Genomic DNA, 21,789 nt, shown 5'->3' with positions numbered 1-21,789 from the left:
TAGTGATTTATGCTTATAGGAGCTCTGCTGTCAGCAGTCTGGGGTCTGGGCATCTTTGTAAATTCAGATCCCACACAAAAAGGAGGTATTTAGTTATCAGAGCCCAGGGCTATCCAATGTTCTTTCCTGCAAGCCACATTCTCCAGCCTTTCCTACTGACCTACAAGACATCTGTGCAAATTAGAAAAAGGGCAGAGGTGGCCCCAAGCTAGGGCACAGGTGAGCAGACATCAGGCTGATTTTCAAGCCCCACTTGGAGGACACTGTATGCCTTTGCGTGGTGCACAAGCTGTGCAACGTTATCCAGCCATCTTGACTCTTCCCCTGCCTCAGTGTTTGGTGGAGAGAAGTGCAGAGAGAATAAACACGGCCAGATGGGAGACAAAGAACGGTCTCAACCTTGCCCTGACGCCTGTAGGGGCCCGGGATGGGTGGCAGCAGGAGCATAGAGGCGGCGCAGGCAGGAAGCACATGCAAGCCACACAGTCACTTTATCTCTTTATGTTTCTTTCTCTCAGCTCCGAGGGTGGTAATAAAAGATGGCTGTATGGCTCTCCCCGGGAAACTGAACAGGAGCCAAACCATCATGTGGTGAACAAATGCGGTGATCGCTCAACTGCAGAGCTGCTGCTGCACCGTATTAAAAAGGTGACAACCTCTCCTCTGACCCCTGAACCATGGAAATGGGCAGTCACCAGCCCACCCACTCAGAAAGCCCCAATGCTCTGTCACCAGCAGAGGCCCAACACCCACTCCGACATCAGAAAAAGAAGGTGGCATGGTGTAGTTGTCAGAACTCGGACTTTAAATTCAGACAGAGTTGGACTCAAATATCAACTCCACCCTCAAAAGCTGTCGAACTTTGGGCAAGATACTGACCCTCTCTTAGCCTTGATCTCACATTTATAAGATGTAGCTTATCATACGAATCAAGCAGGGAGAATGTAAGAATTAGAAATAATACATGCAAAGTGCCCAGCACAGTTCCCCGACACAAAGCAAGTGCTTAATACATGGGAGCTATACATGTAGTTCCTCCACTGACTCAGCAAAGATTGACGGCTGCCCGCAGAACTTTGGGCACGATGAAGGTCAATATGAGAGGGCATCAGTGGTTTCTCTGAGGAGTGACATTTGAGCTGAGGCAAGGATGAGCAGAAGTTTTTTTAGGTGAAATAAGGAGGGAAGAGCTTTTCAGGCGGAGGAAACAGAATATGTGGGGACCTGGGATAGGAAAGAAGAGATGAAGATTGAAGAACCGAGAAAAACTTGATGTGGCTGAAACTGAGACAACAATTAAAGTTTTAAAATGCTTACTCTTGGCTGGGCACGGTGGCTCACACCTGTAATCCCAGCACTTTGAGAGGCCAAGGTGGGAGGGTAAATTGAAGCCAGGAGTTTGAGACAAGCCTGCACAACATAGTGAGACCCCCCATCTTGACTAAAAATAATAATAAATTAGCCAGGGGTGGTGACATGCACCTGTAGTCCTAGATGCTCGGGAGGCTGAGGCATGAGGGTCCCTTTAGCCCAGGAGATTGAGGCTGCAGTGAGCTATGATTGTACCACTACATTCTAGACTGGGCAACACAGCGAGACTCTGTCCCCCAAAAAAAAGTCTCACTCTAACAAAACTATATACTGAATAATTCCAACAATATAACATCCTAGCAAAGGCAAAACTAGATGAAGTTTGTGAAAAGATCAGTGGTTGCCAAGGTTTGGGTGGAAGGAGAGATAAACAGGTGGAATGCGGGATGTTTAAGGGAGTGAAAGTATTCTGTACGATACTGCAATGGTAGATACATGTCACACATTTGCCAAAGCCCATAGACTAAATAACACTACGAATGAGCCCTGATGTCAACTATGGACTGTGAACGATGATGGTGTGTAGATGAGGTTCAATTGTAACAACTATACCCATCTGGTACAGAATAGTGAAGGAGAGAAGCTTTACACGTGTAGATGCAGAGGCCTATGCCAACTGTACTTTCTGCACAATTTTGCCATGAACTGAAAGTCTACTAATTTTTTTTTTTTTTTTGAGACGGAGTCTCGCTCTGTTGCCCAGACTGGAGTGCAGTGGCATGATCTCGGCTCACTGCAAGCTCCGCCTACCGGGTTCACACCATTCATTCCCACTCCTCCAGAGTAGCTGGGACTACAGGTGCCTGCCACCACGCCCAGCTAATTTTTTTTGTATTTTTAATAGAGACGGGGTTTCACCATGTTAGCTAGGATGGTCTTGATCTCCTGACCTCGTGATCCACCCGCCTCAGCCTCCCAAAGTGCTGAGATTACAGGCGTGAGCCACCACGCCTGGCCAAGTCTATTAATTTTTTTTTTTTTTTTTTTTAAAGGAAAAAACAGAAAAACTCTCTGGCTCCTGTGTAGAGAAGAGATGGGGGGCAGGCAGAGGAGAATGTGCAACAGTTAGGTTTTTCTGTTTTCTTGCTGGGCTCTTAGGGGCAAGTTACAGAAGCTCTGAGATCTTCAGTTTCTTCATCTGCGATATGGGGACAAGAATATAAAGTGACACAGTGTGTGGGGAAATGCCTCGCAGAAAGCCTGGCACAGGGCAGGCGTTCAATTCACGCTGGCGGAGTAGGGAAGAATGACAATGCAAAGAGCCGCAAAAGGTGTCAGGACACAAGAGCTCTTTGTGCGGGCACAGTGGGCATCCTGTGGTGCTGCTTTGTGGCAGGTCTCACTGTTTATTGACAGGAACAAATAAAATAGCAAAAGTCTCACTGTTTAACGAGAGAGGCAAAACAAGCATATGTTCCAAGCATCAAGTTGTGTTTTGTGCTTTGATGATAATCAATAATAATCATAGCTAAGATTTATTGGGTGCTGACTATATGGCATTGTTGCAAGGCATGCTTGTAAGCGCTTAAGGTGAATTAGCTCATTTCACTCTCCCAACCATAAGTTAGTTTCTGTTGTTATCTCCATTTTGTGTTTGGGGAAACTGGGACACAGCAAGATTCATTAACTTGCCCAATGTAAGTGACAGTGCTGGCTTAAGAGAGAATCAAAAGATACCAACCCCAGTCAACAGAGGAAATGGGATGAGCGTGCTTAGACCAGTTTTGAAATAGCACAAAAAATAAGAGTCGGAGTCAAGGACTCAATCATGTAGAAACCAGCATGGTATCGAAGTTAAGAGCATGGATTTAGAGTAAGCCAGCCTAGATTTAAATTCTGGCTCCTCCACTTTTTGGGTAACCTCGGGCAAGTTATTTGGCTACTCTGTGACTCAGTTTCCCCAGCTGTAATATGCGGATAGTAACAGAACATATCATGTGGAGATATTTTGAGGATTAAGTTGGAAAATGCATGGAAGCTCTAGTGAGTGGAACCCAGAGCTTATCACATTACATGGCAAATCATAAGAACTTGATACATCTTTGAAAACAAAGGAAGGCTATAGAGATTTCTAAAAGAGTCAATTTGGAGCTTCAAGCAAGGAGTGGGGCTCAAACTAAGGTCCCAATCAACAGTCCTCATATAACCAGGTGCTGCAGCTGGTGGCTGCAAGGATGAAAGCAACTTAGGAGGGGGCCCTAAGATGGTCTCTCCCCAACTCTTCTCCCCAGAGGTCCCTGACCTCTGCCTACAGGGACCTGACAGTCTGGTGGGGGAGGGAGGCTCAGTGCAAATTATTTTTCTTAAAGCAGGCTATAAGAATTATTTATTCAATGAGAACACACGAACACAGGGAGGGGAACATCACATACTGGAGACTATTTGGGGGGTAGGGGGCTGAGAGAGGGATAGCATTAGCAGAAATACCTAATGTAGATAACGGGTCGATGGGTTAATGGGTGCAGCAAACCACCATGGCACATGTATACCTATGTAACAAACCTGCACCTTCTGCACATGTATCACATGTATTAAAGTATAATACATTTTAAAAAGAATTATTCATTCAACCCAAATAGTGCCATTCATTCTAGGTAACAGGGCTGGAGTGAATTATTTACAAAACAGATAAAATTCCTGCCCTCAAGGGGCTTATATTCTGGTGCCAGAGGTTGGGTAAGGAACATATAAGCAAGCGTAGCAGTAGCAGTGAGGGCTGCTAAAAAATAAAGCAGGATGAGGGTATAGAGATCCACCTGTGTTATTTTGGATTGGATGGTCAGAGAAAGAAGTGGTAATATTTGAGCAAGGCCAAAATGTAGTGAAGGGGTGAGCCATGTTAATATTTAGGGGAAAAGGTTTCCAGGTTGAGGGAATAGCAAGTGCAAAGGTCCTGAGGAGAGAATACGCTTGACCTACATAGAACAGCAAAGGATAGAAGTACCATTGTGGGTAAGGGGGAGGAGGGCAGAGAGGCAGCAGAAGCCTACATCATATGAGGTTTTGCAAACCATAGTTAGGACTGTGAATTTCATTCTAAGAGGGATGGGAAGCCCTTGTAGGATTTTAAACATGCATTTGGCATCTGATTTAGTTTCAGAAGAATAACTCTGGCTGCTGTGTAGAGAACAGATTGAAGGGGGAAATGGTGGATTAGCATGCCTTCAAATTATTTGGCCCTCATTCCACTGAGAGGTGGGGTGTCTCTAAACCTAGGTTTCCCGTGCTTGTCTTTGACTACTAGAACGAGGTAGAAATGATGCTGTGTGACTTCTGATGCTGGTCCTTAAGATACCTGCAGCTTCTGCCCCTCTTGCAATGTGCCCTCTTGAAAACCAGTTACCACATGAGAAATCTGACTATGTTGAGATTGCATGGCTGTGAGGAAGCTCAATAGCCACATGAAGAAGCACCAAGGTACCAGACTGAAGGTGAAGCTTACTTGGACCTTCCAGCCCAGCCAAGCCACAAGCTGAATGCAGTCAAGTGAGTCATCCTGGGAAGTACTGCATGGAGCAGAAGAACCACCCAGCTAATCCCTGCCCAAATTCCTGGCCCACAGATTGAAAGCAAATAAAACGGTTGTGGGTTTATGCCACAAAGATTTGGGGTAGTTTGTTCCACAAAAAAACTTTATACAAATCTCCACTTTATAAATGAGGATACAGATCCAGAAAGGAAATAATTACTGTCAGTAAGTAGTTGAGCTAGACTGTGAACTTATATCTTCTCTAGGGAAGTTCAATTTTTTTTTCTTGGTTTATGACTGTTGCTAAAATTTCCACATTATTTTAAAACCACAGAGAACAAAATAAAATCATACAACATGTTATTCTGTGTTTCAGTTGCCTACATGCTGCTATTTTTCCCAGGCTAGCTGTGCAATGGCTTTTAAAGTGGGGTCTGTAGACCCCCGGTGTTGGAGTCACTTAGGTGAAGCTTAAAAACATGCAAACTCCTGGGTCTCAACCAGAAATCTGACTTTCTGGTACCAGGGCACAAGCATTTGCATTTTAGTAAGTAGGGCAGAAGTTTCCTAAATTATTCTCATCACAAAAGGTTTGAATGTCAATAAACTAGTGGATCAACAAGCCCTAAGGAAGCAGATGGATATTTTAAATGAAGATGGAGAGTCTGAAAACAGTAAATGCAAACTGTAAATGGAGCACTCCATCCCTGTTGTGGGGCTCTCCTCACTACACTGTGTTGCCTGGGTGAGAAGGGGGCCCTAAGATGGTCTCCCCCTAACTCTTCCCCCCATGAGGCTCATCTCAGGGAACCAGGAAGGGTGTACGAGACTAGTTGTGGGATATGAGATGAAGCAGGGGTAGAGGGAACATTCAGAGAGCATTCGCTGTATTTCAGGCACTAACAATTGAAAGACTTCCTCATTTAGTCCTCAAAAAGAGGCATTCTTTCCATTTTACAGTTAAGGAACCTGGGAGTCAGAAAGGTAAGATTACTTGTGCAAAGCCACACAAACAGCAAACGGGATGTCGAGATTTGAACCCAGGACTGCCAGACACCAATGCTAGTGTTTTTTCCAATATTAAGCTGTGCCAACCAGGTGGAAGGATCATGTGATATGAAATCATATCAGAACTGGAGTTCCACTCCTCCACTTGTCAGTTATGTGCCCTCAGAAAAACGTCATTTCATTTCTTTCAAAGGGAGGATGAAATGTCCTACCACTGAGAAGTACCGCGTACCCAACAGCCTTTTAGTAAAAGGTGACTGCTTCTGAATGAGAAGACACCAGGATGCCAAGGCCAAAAGTTTGAAGTGGCCACAGGGCAATTTCTCCCACAGTGGCATATGTCAGGGCAGGACGGGTTCCGGGGGTGGTGAAGTGGGACCCAGAGTTGGACTCATTCCGGGTGTGGCTCCAGCACGTGGGAAAGTGCGCAGGGTCGGCAGGGCGCAGCCAGTGGCCTCACAGTCTTTCCCATCCCCAGTTTCTGTGCTTCTGGGAATCAGGAGCCACACTGTTTTTCTCCGTCGGACCCGAGCTCTCTCTCCCAGGGGAGTTGGCAGATCTGCCGTTGGCCTGTTGGCTGGAGGTGCACAGCAGCGGAGCCTGGCATCGCTTTACAGGCTCACACTGCCTCTTTCTTGTGCTGCTTTCTTCCCGTTCCCACGCCCCACCTCTGCAAGTCCCCAGGGATCCTGCTTTCTCCGGCAGTGGCAAGGGCAGAGGCCCTGGGTGAAGAGATTAGATGGGGCCTTCCCCCTCCAAGGCTGCTCTGCTGGGCCCCTGGACGACCCCAAGTGCCTGGCCTTGCAGACCCCATCCCCTCCTGGGGATGGAATGCTGTGAGTGGTGTGCTGTCAGGAAGTCTGTGCCTGGTGCAAGCCAAGGCCTGACTCCCCTCAGCCGTGAGCTTTTCAGTTTGCAGAGTTGTAGGATTCTTATTCATGCAAAGAGTCAGCTGGTCATGAATGCCTTCTGCAAAGATTTAGGCATTGTGCCAGGTGCTGGGGCCACAATTCGGAAAAACAGCTTAACTTGATCCTCAAGGAAGGTTCAGTCCAGGGGGAGACGGGGGAAGTAAATAATAATTACCCTCCTGAACCAGTTATAGTACAGGAAGAGCAGTAAGACCAGAACACATAGCTGTTGGTGAAGGGCTGGTGCATTCCTTCTTTCACTGAACAAATAGTTATTGAGAACCTGACAAGTAATACGGGAATACAGTGGGAACAAAGCAATCTTTCTAGCTATCTAGACCTGTTCTAGAAAAGAAACAACAAAATAAATTATACAATAGCATATCTTGTATCACTACATTATATTATTTAATATTATATGTCTCTGTATTAGCGATCTAGCTATAATCATTTCAGGCAGTGATAAATGTTTGAAGGAAAAAAAATGCGTAGTTGGGCCTAGAGAGTGTGGACAGTATGGTCTGGCAGGGTCTCCCTGAGGGGACATGAGATCAGAAACTCAGAAGGAGGTGCATGGGTGAGAGTGGTCGCATCCACAGAAATGTTTCAGGAAGAAGGAGAGCTAGCAAGCGCCAAGCTGGTGCACCAGACACCATGGACATGCTTTACACATACTGCATCTATGAAGTGAGGACTCTGTCCCCACTTCAGGTGAGGAGGCCAAGAGCTAGAAACAGGGAGTGACCGACCCAAGGCCCTGCAGCTTGGAGAAGGCAGAGCCAGGATCCAGCCCAGGCGGTCTGCTTTGCCTACACAGGTGGCCTCTGTGTTATGAAGCCAGGCTGCCTACTCGGGCTAGTCCTAGACACTTTGTGAGCTCAGAGGCCGGCACCAAATTCAACTTCTGGGAGGGACGAGAGAAGCGGGCACAGAAGCACTATCTTGATGGATAAGAGTGAGGAATGCGCCAAGCCAAGGAAGTCTCTGCCTTTCTCCCTTCCCTCAATTGGCCCCCACGCTGCCACTTACCTGTGTGCATGTCCACCCAAAGTTGAGAGAGGGGGAAGGTCCACTCCCCATACACACAAGGCTCACTCTGCTCACTCTGTTTCCCTCTTCACTCAAGTGACCTCCTCAGGCCTTCCCTGCTTCCCACACCTCAAATACCAACTTCTCTGTATTCTCTTTTTGCTTCACCCGCTTCTCATGACCTGCCCTTAGCCCACATTATCTGCTTACTTATTGATTGACTGTTTTATGCAACTCTAATATCAGCTCCACAGGAGCTATTGTCTGTTTCATTCACCACTGTGCCTTCTGTGTCTGGCACATAATGAATGAAAGGAAGGAAAGGAGGAAGCAGCTCAATACATACGGAAACATTTAGGAGAGGCGAAAGGAACACTTTTCCAAACACACACAGGTACCCAGGAGTGAGTGCAGGAACCGTGTTCTATGTAATGTTTGCTGGAGCCTGGCACTTGGAATTTGCCTCTAATAAATTCTGTTGAATGAATGGATATCTGGAACTTGAAATTAAAAGTTCAGGAAGCCCAGAAGAATCTGAGCAATTATGTATGAAATAAGGAGTAAAGAAATGTTATTACAAAAATTAAGTTTCTTGATGGGATGTTAGAGAGGTCCCAGGGTAGAGATTCAGGAGTCAAGGGCTGATTGTGGCTCAGGAGCTGATATGCTGGGAGGATTTGGAAAAGCCACCCTTCTCTCTTCCCCACGCCACAGTTTGCCCATCTGTAAAATGGGGACACGTAGAAAAGTCTAAGGGGCTCTTCTGACTCTGGAACTCTAAGATTTTTATAGACCATCCCCTCCTCTGGGACAAGCCCATGCATCTCCCTCTTGCCCCACACATCCTCCCTGCAAACAGTAAGCCTTGGTGGGAGCTGGGGAGAGGGAGCATCTGAGAGTCTCTAATGCCTTTCCTCAAGGGCTTGCGTTACTGATGCTTCCTGGCTCCTGCTCTTCAGGCCTCTCTGAGGTCTGACCTTCTAATGAGCGGATGCACATTATCAGCCGCTGCGGTTTGAACGGGTGCCTGTAATTTAGTGTTGCCTAATACTGGAAACTGAGAGCGGGACTTGCGTAATTAGATTGGGGCCTCATTAACGTCTGCCTCCTCGGGTGTTTTTCATTCTTGGTTTCTCCTGCCCTGTATTTGCAATCCCCTCTGTCTGTATAAACATGGCTATCCCTTTTTATCTCTCCCTTGTGGAGCCAGGCTAGAATTTGGGAACAGAACAGCCAAGGTACCCACAAAGCATGAATTTTAACATGCCCCGGGATGGCCCCTGCTCTGCTTTCTAAATAGAGAACCTGGATGTCTGGGTTGCGCTTGAGCACCTCGAGCTGGCTGGCTGGCTACTCTGGGTTTGGGTTTGGACAAAAACCAGAGGAAGGAGGGCTATCAATGCAGCTGCTGCAAATACTGGTGATTTAACCAACTTGTGTACAATGCTTAGCCATTTACAAAGCACTCCTAGAATCTGACCTTGTAAGCAGGGACTTGCTCTGTTTTGTTCACTGGTCCCCTAAGAGTTACTCTCTTTTTGTGCCCTCCTGACCCCACTCTATGCTTTTTCCACTCTGCTCTGCTCTGCTGAGCTACAGGAGATGGGTCCCTGTGGGCAGCATCAACTCAGCTCCCTTGCTGAATGGTTTCTGCTTGCCTTTGGCAAAATGAGGCCCCAGCAGCAGACTGGAAGGCAGAGGGAGAGAAGGGGGGTGGTACTTCTCTCTAGTGCCCACCATGCTTTAGTGCCATGACTCTGGAGGTGGCTGAGTTCCTCCCCAGTTATAGCAATGACCAGCTCTCCTGCTCAAGTCTAGATTAAACCTACTAGATTTACTCTAGAAATTCTATTTTCCCCTTTTGTCCCTTCACCCCTAGGGATGATAACGGTTTCCTTCTGTTGTTAGATTCTAAATACCTTGCGTTCCCTAAGCCCCTCACACTCTTTTATAAGTTACCACTTCATTAAAGTCTCTTTATTTAGACCACTTAGGGGTGAATTCTGTCTTTTGCCTGGTTCCTGTCTGATACAATACGCAATGTCTGAAGTGGTCCCTGGAACATAGTAGGTCCTTAATAAATGTTTGTGGAATGAACGCACAAACTTTTCATAGATGACATCTCATGTCACCCTTACAAAAACTATGCAAAATAATATTATTACCTTTTACAGATTAAAACACACTGAGGCTCAGAGAGGTAAATTCTCGTACCTCAGCAATAGATTTTTAAGGGAGGGCAGCGCTCCCATACTGTACCCTGAATGAGCTGTAGCTTCACTCTACACCCTGGAGAAATCTCTACATACTGCTGCTTTCTGTACAGAGACTGAGTGTCCACTCACGCCAGCCTGGTGTGGGCTCAACAGGACCGGAGGCTGGCGGAGTGGACAAAGATTCGAAGACACTTGAAAATTCACTTGGTGTAGACTCAGAGACCTGGGTTCAAATCCAAGTGGTGCTACTTTCTAAAAGTGTGATCTGGGGCAATGAAATCAATGACAATTATTTAATTGCCCCAGTTGTGACTCAGTTTCTTCCTCTGTAAATGGGGCTACAATAATTATTATTACACACTTAATTTAGTGATTATCCTGATCCAGGCACTGTGTTTAGCACTTCACATTATACTAACTCATGTAATCCTCACTGCAACCCTATGAGGAGGTATTGTTATTATTAGTAGTAGTAGAAGTAGTAGCAGTAGTAGTAGTATTGCAGATAAGTTACTGCCCACGGTCACACAGCTTCTGTCACCATGGCAAATCTGGGATGTCCATCAAGGCAGCCTGCAGCCTGCTCCAGAACTGAGTTCTTAACCTTCAGGCTATACTGGCTGTCTACATTATTATTAGACCATCTCATGGGTTCGTAACAACTAGATAAGACCGTCTATGATGAGCACTTAGCACAGCCCTGGTGCACCAGGTACCATTAATAGTGGTGACTGACTTTTCCTTGTGCCCCACCTAAAAGTCAGATGCATGGATCCTCTCCATATTTTTCTTCCGTGTCGTTGTTCAATTGTACTCTTGCATGGCATTCATAGTAGGAAACGCATGGCTTCTTTAGGCAGCTCTGCCCCTTGCCACACATAGGCCCTGGAGCCAGACTGCCTGAGCTTGAGTCCTAGCTTTACCACTTATTGGCTGGAGAACTGGATGTCATTACCCCGTCCATTGGTGTTTCAGCCTTTTGATCTATAAAATGGTAATTTGAACAGTACACACCCTATAGGACTGTTGAAAGGATGAAATGAGTTAATTCATGTTAAGGGCTTGGAACAGTGCCTAGCACGTAGGAAATGCTATAAAAGTGTTTGCTAAATAAATAAAAGTTCATGAATTTTGTATGTGCAATTCAAGCTGGCTTAAACAAAAAGGGATTTTTTTGGCTCAAGTCTGGGGATGAGTCCGGATTCAGAGCCTTGAATAACATCATTAGGGCATCGTCTCTCTGCTTGGCTGTGCGTTCCTTTACCTTGGCTTCATTCTTGGCAGATTGTTCACTCAAGGAGAGAGATGGCCACCAGCAGCTCCAGACATACATTCCACCCTCAGTGGTCCCAGCAGAACACATGTGCCTTTCATCCAAGAGTTCTGGCATTGGCCTGGCTTGGGTCCCAATGAGATATTCCAATTGACTAGGGCCGGTCATGTGCCATCAGCTGCACACACTACACAGATTGCAAGTTGGGGAGGGGGTCACCTCAATGGAATCCTAGGTGCTGTTTGCCAAAGCAGAAGGAATGGAAGCTGGAGAAAGCCAGCAATGGTCTTCTCTGCCATCCATCCTGGTCACCTATATTAGTCAGGGTTCTCCAGAGAAACAGAACTAAAAGGATATATCGAAGAGGAGATTCATTATGGGGATTGGCTCACATGATTACAGAGGCTGACAAGTTCCACGAGATGCTGGCTGTGAGCTGGAGAACAGGAAAGCTCATAGTGTGATTTGGTCTGAGTTCGAAGGCTTCGGAACCAGGGGTGTCAACCGTATAATTTCCCAGTCTGTGGCTGGAGTCTTGAGAACTGGGTCGCTGCTGGCATCAGTCTTGAAGTTTGAAGGCCTAGGAACCAGGAGCTTTGATGTCCAAGGGCAGGAGAAGATAGGTGTCCCAGGTCGAGAGACAGAGATTTAGCTCTTCCTCTGTCTTTCTGTTCTAGTGGGACCCCCAATGGATTGGATGCTGCCTGCCCACACGATGAGGGAAGATCTTCCTTGCTGAGCCTACTGATTCAAACACTCTTCCAGAAATACCCTCATAGACGCACCAAGAAATAACGTTTTACCAGCCCTCTTGGTAAATTAACCATCACATCATCTTCCCTGAAGGTGTTCCTTGTGAGCAAGACTTCAGGATATCTACACCTTGGTCACAAGGCATACTGGAAGTGCTTACAGGCAATTTCAATACAACGTCTACGCGTCTTTGAAAGAATACACAGCAAGTCAAGAGCACTGTTTAACATTCCTATTTTGAGAGATCATAGCTAGGACTTGCTATGGCCCTATATGCCTGTGGAAGATTCTACTGTTTTTATTTATTTGTTTATGAAACTTTTATTTTAGGTTCAGAGTTACATGTGCAGGTTTGTTATACCAGTAAACTTGTGTCACGGGTTTGCTGTACAGATTATCTTGTCACCCAGGTACTAAGCCCAGTACTCAATAGTTATTTTTTCTGATCCTCTCCCTCCTCCCACCCTTCACCCTCAAGTAGGCCTCAGTATCTGTTGTTCTCTTCTTTGTGTCCATGAGTTCTCATCATTTAGCTCCCACTTATAAATGAGAACATGTGGTATTTGGTTTTCTGTTTCTGCGTTGCTTTGGTAAGGGTAATGGCCTCCAGCTCCATCCATGTTCCCCAAAAGATCTCCTTCCTTTTATCGCTGCATAGTATTCCACGTATATGTACCACATATACATGGTGGTACCACGTGTACATTTTCTTAACCAGTCTACCACTGATGGTCATTTAGGTTGATTCTACGTCTTTGCTAAGAGTGCTGCAGTGAACTGTTGCATGCATGCGTCTTTATGGTAGAATGACTTATATTCCTTTGGGTATATACTTCGTAATGGGATTACTGGATAAAATGGTACTTTGGAAGATTCTACTGATTCCCCCTGCTGCAGGACACACTGAGTTACAGGTTACTTGGTGTGTGTGCACATTCTCGTGGGTCTGACATCCTGTAACAAATCTTGCTAAAGCAAGCTACCTGGCTGAGGTTGTAAGCACCATCCTGGGCATGAGACAAAACAAATCTCTACAACCATATGGGTTCCTGAACCCAGATCTTTAGCTATACTGGTACTGTCTTCACAGACCTGGCTACTTAAAATGTGATCTTTCAACAACAGCACCAGCAGCATCTAGGAGCTTGTTCACAACCTTGCTGCTCAAACTGAGTCAGCAAGACCAGGTGCATTGGCTTCACCTGGGAGCTCAAAGAAAACTCCAAATATCAGGCCCTACCTGAAGACCTAATGGATGAAGATCTGAAATTTTTTTTTTTTTTTTTTTTTTTTTTTTTGAGATAGAGTCTCGCTCTGTCGCCCAGGGAGTGCAGTGGCTGGATCTCAGCTCACTGCAAGCTCTGCCTCCCGGGTTTACGCCATTCTCCTGCCTCAGCCTCCCGAGTAGCTGGGACTACAGGCGCCTGCCACCTTGCCCGGCTAGTTTTTTGTATTTTTTAGTAGAGACGGGGTTTCACCGTGTTAGCCAGGATGGTCTCAATCTCCTGACCTCGTGATCCGCCCGTCTCGGCCTCCCAAAGTGCTGGGATTATAGGCTTGAGCCACCGTACCCGGCCAGAAGATCTGAATTTTAACATGAGATCTCCAAGAGGTGTGTACGCACATTAAATTTCAAGAGGCACTGCTGTATTCATTTTCTAGGGCTGCTGTAGCAATGGACACAAACTTAATAGCTTAACACAAGAGAAATTTACTCTCTCATGGTTCTAGAGGCTAGAAGTCCAAAATCAAGGTATTGGCAGGCTGGGCATGGTGGCTTATGCCTGCACTTTGGGAGGCCAAGGTGGGAGGATCACTTGAGCTCAGGAGTTCAAGACCAGCTTGGGCAACAGAGCAAGACCCCATCTCTACCAAAAATTTAAAACTTAGACAGGCATGGTGGCATGTGCCTGTAGTCCCAGCTATTCAGGAGGCTGAGGTGGGTGGACCACTTGAGCCCGGGAGGTTGAGGCTGCAGTGAGCAGTGATCGCATCACTGTACCCCAGCCTGGGTGACAGAGAGAGACCCTGTCTCAAAAAATAATAATAATAAATAAATAAAATAAATGGTGTTGGCAGCAGAGTTGGTTCTTTCTGAGGGCTTGGCAGGGGATGCCTGTCTCCTAGCTTCTCATGATCGTCAGCAATTCTTGGCTTGTCAACGTATCTCCCCAATCTCTGCTTCCATCATCGCATGGCGTTATCCCCATGTCTAAATTTCCCTCTTCTTATAAGGACACCAATATTGGATTAAGGGCTCACACGACTCCAGTATGACTGCACCTTAATCATCACATCTGCAACAATGCTATTTTCAAGTAAGGTCACATTCTTAGGTACTAGGAGTTAGGACTTTATCTTTTTCAAGGACTTTATCTTTTACAATTCAACTCGTAACAACTGCCTTCAAAGCCTGCCATTCCCGAATGCTGGAAGAACTGCCGATTAACAAATACCTGGCACATTTCTGTAGCTTTATTTTTGTAAACAATGTTGTAAATTCAGGAAGAATATGGCAGGTCTAGAATAAGACTTGGAGAGGTCTATTTTTACAAAGTGATTCTTGTGTTCAGGCAGCATACCTAGGAGTGTCCTCAGCTTTTCAGCCCATCCTGCCCCAGTGCAGGGCCACCATGAGAACAATCTGGGGATGTTTCCTACTTTGGCTGCCACTAGAATCACCAGGGGAGCTTTAAAAATACCAATACCTAAATCCCACCCTCAGAGATTCCAGTGTAATGCGTCTGGGACACTGCTTGGGTATCAGGATTTTAAAATAATTCGTAGGTGATTCTAATCCATAGCTAAATTTGAGGACCAATGGGATAGTTGTTCTTTTTATTTGTGGCAGGGTCTCAATCTGTCATCCAGGCTCACTGCAGTATCCACTTCCAGGTTCAAGTGATTCTCGTGCCTCAGCCTCTCAAACAGCTGGGACTACAGGCGTGCACCACGACACCTGGATAATTTTTGCATTTTTAGTAGAGACAGGGTTTTGCCACATTGCCCAGGCTGGTCTTGAACTCCTGATCTCAAGCAATCTGCCCACTTCGGCCTCCCAAAGTGCTGGGATTATAGGTGTAAGCCATCGTGCCCAGCCAGGATAGATGTTCTTGTTTCTACCTGTTACTAATGAAGGAGATTCAGCCACCCTTCCAAATAAGGAAGCAGGACACAAGTACAAAAAATACCAAATATGAACACAGATTCCTAAACAATAGCATTTTAGGCTTTTTACAGTTCTTGTATTCAAAATGAGGGTGCTATGGAGAAGTACATGAATTTACATATTTAGCATTATTCTCCTAATCTCCAATAATCAGGAACTTCTTTATTTCTTTATTTAGTTTTGTCCATTTTTGAAGTGTATCTTGAGGTATTTTTATATAGTGTTTATAAATTTAAAATTATTTCTTCTCAGTAAATGAATCTTTATCATAATAAATTACTTCCTTTTCCCTAGTAATGCTTTTCACCTGGGAGTCTATTTTCCCCCAGATATTAATGCAGTTGCATCCGTGAGCTTTCTTTTGCTGCACAGTTGCATGGTATATTTTTCCTCTTTTTTTAACTTTCAAATTTTCTGTATGCTTATGTTTTAGATGAATGTCTTGAATGGAATACATTTGGATTTTTTAAAAGTTATATTGATAACCCTTCTCTTTAATTAGTGCATTTAGTCCATTTACATTTAATGTAATTATTGGTATACATATATTGGTGATACAAATATTGAACAACTCCCAGGGTACTTTGTGGGGTTTGCAGTTCTCACAAATGACCATGAGAGGGCGACTCCAGGAGATGCACAGGCATTTATAGCCTTGAAGAGACAGGAGAAACCAGGCATTCACTCTCTGGGGTTCCTCTACTACTTCTCAGGTTCTTCCCTACAATGTCTGGGCATCCTCTGGCCAGGGGAAAACAAGAATATGGGCTTGGGGACAGGAGCGTGGTGGACTGGGGGACACAGGAACAGTCCCATGGGGTTAGGGTGGCTGAAGGCACTCAGCAGGCTCAAGGCAATGGCTGTTTACCAACTCGTATAGAAAAATTTCAATATTTTAATAACTAGCACTGCTGTATAAGCAATTCAGAATGATAGCAGCTCAGACCTGCTGATATACTGGGTGTTAATCAACTTTGGGTTATTTATAACACCTGTGTTGGTTTTAAAGCCTGTTATTAATCAATATATTTACTTTCTTTTTTTGTTTTGTTTTGTTTTGTTTTTTGAGACAGGGTATTTCTGTCACCCAGGCTAAAGTGCAGTGGCATCATCATGGCTCACTGCAACTTTGACCTCCCTGGGCTCGATTGATTCTCCCAACTCAGCCTCCCCGAGTAGCTGGGATTACAGGTGTGCACAACCACGCCCTGCTGGGGTTTTTTGGTATTTTTCATAGAGATGGGGTGACACCATGTTGCTCAGGCTGGTCTCAAACTCCTGAGCTCAAGCAATCCACACACCTGGCCTCCCAAAGTGCTGGGATTTACAGGCGTGAGTCACCACACCTGGCCATGTTTACTTTCTTCCCTGACAATACAAGGGCCTCAGAACATCTTAATTCCATTTACCCTCAATCTCTACTAACCTAATGTTGTACATTTTAATCCTTCACATATTTTTAAATCCATAAAATTATTTTATTGTCTTTTGAAGACAATACCTATTAACACCACCTTCTTTGCCATTCACATAATCTTGCAGTTCTATGTTAATCTGAGATCCCTTTCTTTTTGCCTAAAGTACATCCATACTTTATAGTTTCCCTTTGCGAAGGTCTGTAAATGTTTTTATTTTGCCATCACTTATAAAAGATGTTTCTCTGAGGAAAGAAGTATAGGTTGGCAATTAATTTCTCTCAGCACACTGAAGACGTGTTTCCACCATTGTTCTCAGGAAGCTGCTAGTCTGTTACTTTAATAAAAGTACAGACGTTCCTTGACTTACGAAGGGGCTGCATCCCAATAAACCCATTGTAAGTTGAAAATATCCTAAGTTGAAAATGCCTTTATTGGCCGGGCGCAGCAGCTCACACCTGTAATCCCAGCATTTTTGGAGGCCAAAGTGGGTGGATCACGAGGTCAGGAGATGGAGACCATCCTGGCTAACACGGTGAAACCCCATCTCTACTAAAAATACAAAACATCAGCCGGGCATGGCGGTGGGTGCCTGTAGTCCCAGCTATTCAGGAGGCTGAGGCAGGAGAATGGCATGAACCCGGAAGGCAGAGCTTGCAGGGAACCGAGATTGCGCCACTGCACATGAACCCGGAAGGCAGAGCTTGCAGGGAACCAAGATTGCGCCACTGCACTCCAGTCTCGGTGACAGAACGAGACTCCGTCTCAAAAAAAAAAAAAAAAAAAAAAAGAAAATGCATTTATTACACCTAACCTACCAAACGTCATCGTTTAGCCTAGCCTACCTTAAACATTATCAGAGCACTTACATTAGCCTACAGTTGGGCAAAATATTTGAACAAAAAGCCTATTTTATAACAAAGTGTTGAAGATCTCATGAAATTTATTACTGTTCTGCTGAATGAGTGTCGCTTTGTATCATCATAAAGTCAAAAAATCATAACTGAAACCATCATAAATTGGGGACCATCTGTAATCTGCCTTTTTCCCTCTGGCTTTTTCTTTCTAAATATCACTATCGAGTCTTCGTGTGGAATTATTTTTATTTATCCTGCTTGAAATTTGCCAAGCTTCTGTTTTTTGTGGTTTGGTATCTTTACAAAACAATCATTTCTTCAAATACTGTCTCTGCTCTATTCTTTTACCTCTCTCTTTTGAGATTCTGATTAAATGAATGTTAGACCCTCTCCTAGGATCTAACAGTCTTTCCTGCACCTCCAATCTTTTTCTCTCTGTGCTTCGTTCAGGATAATCTCTTCAGCTGTACCTTTCATTTCATAAACACTTTTTCAGCTGTGTCTACTGGATGTTAAACACAATAATTTTAATTATTGTAGTTTTCATTTCTAGAAGCTGTGTGTGTGTGTGTGTGCGCGTGTGTGTGTGTTTTCTAACTGGTTATATCGGCTGGGCGCGGTGGCTCACGCCAGCATTTTGGGAGGCCGAGGCAGGTGGATCTCCTGAGGTCAGGAGTTTGAGACCAGCCTCACCAACATAGCGAAACCCCATTTCTACTAAAAATACAAAATTAGCCGGGTGTGGTGGTACATGTCTGTAATCCCAGCTACTCAGGAGGCTGAAGCAGGAGAATTGCTTAAACCTGGGAGATGGAGGTTGCGGTGAGCCAAGATCATGCCATTGCACTCCAGCCTGGGCAACAAGAGCAAAACTCCATCTCAAAACAAAGAAAAAAATCTGGTTATACCACTTTTTGTAGTGTCCTTTTCTCTGCAGATATCTCCAAACTTGATTTTTTTCAATTTGATATGTATAGTTTTTAAAAACAATCTGTCTGATAATTCTAATGTCTTCTGTCTTTGAGGTTCTGTCTCCATTGTCTATTGTTTCTGTTTCACCTGGTTATCTTTGACTACGTGCTAGCTACTATACAAAAAAATTATTTGAAGGATCATTTGAAGTGTAGCTTGAAAGTGCCTTCCTTTACACAGGATTTGCTTTTATTTCTGGCATGTCTGGGATCACCATAAACCAAGTTCAATGCTCGAGGTTTCCCGGAGGGCTGGGTTATTCAAACTGCAATTCAAGCTGCAAGTACCTATGAGGGCTCACCTACTTGTAATTCATGTTCACCTAGAAGGTACAGTCCTTTGGGGAATCTCAGCTTATTGTGGAGAGGGTCTACTGTTACACTCCCTATTCTGAGTGGCCCTGAGTGTTGATTTCTGTCTTCCTTGCCTCCACTAAGCTCTCAAAACCCGTTCCAAATTTGGCTGACCTAGCGAATACTCTCAGGATACAGGTGGCTTTGTACTTACTTACCTCTCTGGGTTTTCATTTTCCCATCAGTCTCTTCCTGGTAATTCTTTACTGTCACACCAACTCTTAGAAGGCCTTTAAAGATTGTAACTATTTAGTATCAGTTTTTAAGTTGTTTTCAGGGAAAAAGCTGGTCCAAATAACCTAGCCCACTGTTACTAGAAATAGGAAGCCATGTAATGTCTTTCATGGCATACAGTAGGTACTCAATAAAGAATGAGCTAAGTTAGTTGAATTATCATAATTTCCCAAATGATATGGTTTGGCTGTGTCCCCACCCGAATCTTATCTTGAATTGTAGCTCCCACAATTCCCATGTGTTGTGGGAGGGACCTGGTGGGAAGTAATTGACTCATGGGGGTGGCTCTTGCTCATGCTGATCTCATGATAGTGAATAAGTCTCAAGAGATCTGATGATTTTATAAAGGGCAGTTTCCCTGCACAGGCTCTCATTCTGTCTTGTCTGCCATCAGGTAAGATATGCCTTTCACCTTCCGCCGTGATTGTGAGGCCTCCTCAGCCACCTGGAACTGTGAGTCCATTCAACCTCCTTTTCTTTATGAATTACCCAGTCCCAAGTATGTCTTTATCAGCAGCATGAAAACAGACTAATACACCAAACATCACGCACCTTTTTTTTGGATCTGTCTTTATTTGCAGAGGCTGTTTCCTACTCTTAGGATATATTTCTCTTTCTCTACACCCAGTCTGAGAATGTCCACATTCTACCATTGGACCAGGCTCAGAACAAATGTTACCTTTTCCTCAAAGCTCTTCCTGTTTTTCCTCCTTTCCCAAATCTGAATCCTATCTCTTCCTTCTCTAAGCCCTCACAAGACCTAGTGTGTATCATTCTCTGGGTACTTAAGTAGATAGCAATGAATTTATGCACGTGCTTATCTCACCTATAGATTTACACATTCTTATCATTTCCGGCTTCTGAATAAACCTCTCACTTGCTCTCTAATTCAGCAGAAATTACAAACAGATTTTTTTGAACGTATTATATATCTAGTGCTTTTAGTTTTGGTCTACTTGAAGAAGATTCTACGAACACTTAGTCTGCCATATTGCAGGAAGCTGAATTTCATTTATTCTAATAAAGTCTTCCATTCGTACCGCACTTTAGAGTTAACAGGGTGCTGTCATATATGTGAGTTTCTATAAACTTTAGCAGCCTCTAACTTCAATGCATATCATCATGCTGCAGATGAGAAGCAGAGGACACAAGAGACTAAATAATATGCCAGAGCAGAGCCTCGAAGCCAGAAATGGAACCCAAGTCTTTTCTCTCCAAGCCCAGGGCTCACTTGGGGACACTACAGGCGCTGCCCCTATGATATGTGCCACTGGTCATTACTACTGCAACCACACCTGGGAAGCAGACATTCTGTACAGGAAAGTACATGTAGCATAGGAGTTAGGTCGCAGGCAGTGGACGGAGGGGTGGGCTACATGAGGTTCTACATACGCAATTCTCAGAAGGGTCTGCATATTTTAGTCCTACTTACCTCACCACTTTGGCCCCATTTCTCACGACCTGCATGTCCACCATGCAGCCCCCGGTCACATAGGCTGCTAGGTTCAACTCTGAGAATTCAGCCTGAAGAAGAAAGCAAAGCAAAAAAGGATTCATCAAATACCAATGGTGGTAACAATGGTTAACACATATTGGGTACTCAGAGGTGCCAAATACACCTTTAAAGCTCACCTCAAACTTGGGAAGTTGGTGACATTTTCATCTTTCTTTTTGAAAGATGAGGAAGCTGAGGCTCTAAGAGGCCTGGTGACATGTCCAAGGCAGCACAATTAATACAAGGCCAAACAGGATTGAAGCCCAAGTGTCTCTGATTCAAGGACCTATGCTTTTAATCCTTGCTAATTTCTGCCTCTTTGAAGGTGGAAGAAGCAACTCCAGCTCCAAGACTAGAACATGCCAGATGCTGTTCGATGGGACATTTTCTCTAGAATTTTTTACCTTCATGCTGTACAGTAGTATGGCATCATAATTCTGTGATTATCTCTATTAATGGAGCCAGCCCCTACCCTGGTCATATACCCAGTTTTCTTTTCTTGGTAATGGCCCCCTCCTCTTGCTCTATCCATCTGGTTACAGCAGCAGCACCATGATTATTCATTGACATACTGCCCTTTTGGTCACGGTTGATGGGGTAAGCATGTGACTCGGGGTGGAAGAATGAGATACTCTTCCCTGAGAGTTTGAAACTTATGAGTGAGTCATGCAGTTTCTCTCTAGGCGGTCGTATCTGTCATGCACAACCCTGGGTGCTATTTAGGACCATGTTTTGTCCCATTTGCACTGGTGAAGCACAGAAAACCAGGGTGGAGAAAGAGAGAGAGAAAGAGAGAGAGAGAGATAGAGAGAGAGAGAGAGAGAGAGAGAGAGAGAGAGAGAGAGAGAGAGAGAGAAATGTCACAGTCACCAAGAGAGGGGGCATGGCCAAGTGATGGGGAGCCCACTTGATGTTTATGTGCCAGCTACAGACCTACCTTTGGATTTTGTGAGTTCATCTTTTGGGTTGCCTATTGGTTTAAGCGAGCTTTCGTGGATTTCTGTTGCTTACAACCAGAGTCCCATGGAATACATCCTTCTTACCAGATGACATGCTCCCTGGATTTCTCACTATAATCTCACTAAGACATCTGTCTTAGTCTCCCAAGGTTGCTGTAATAGGTGGCTTAAACAGCATAAATTCATTCTCCACAGTTCTGGAGGCTGGAACTCCTAAATCAAGGTGTGGTAGGGCTGGTTCCTGCTGAGGGCCGTAAGTGAAGGATGTGTTCCAGACCTCCCTCCTTGGCTTGTAGACAGCCATC

At 44.8% G+C, this 21,789-nt stretch overlaps 1 protein-coding gene across 2 annotated transcripts in view; it reads right to left on the bottom strand.

Moving 5' to 3' along the window:
- SYN3 (synapsin III) overlaps positions 1-21,789 on the bottom strand; it is a 543,258-nt gene that overhangs the window by 400,505 nt on the left and 120,964 nt on the right. For both annotated transcript variants that reach the window (XM_007975579.3, XM_007975580.3), the window contains exon 4: positions 20,463-20,554. In XM_007975579.3, the coding sequence (XP_007973770.1) occupies positions 20,463-20,554 (92 nt within the window). The remainder of the gene's footprint in view (positions 1-20,462; positions 20,555-21,789) is intronic.

Source organism: Chlorocebus sabaeus, chromosome 19 (genome assembly GCF_047675955.1).
Source record: "Chlorocebus sabaeus isolate Y175 chromosome 19, mChlSab1.0.hap1, whole genome shotgun sequence".
NCBI lineage: Eukaryota > Metazoa > Chordata > Mammalia > Primates > Cercopithecidae > Chlorocebus > Chlorocebus sabaeus.
Note: the sequence above shows the minus strand (reverse complement) of the source record. Positions and strands in the feature narration are given on the sequence as shown.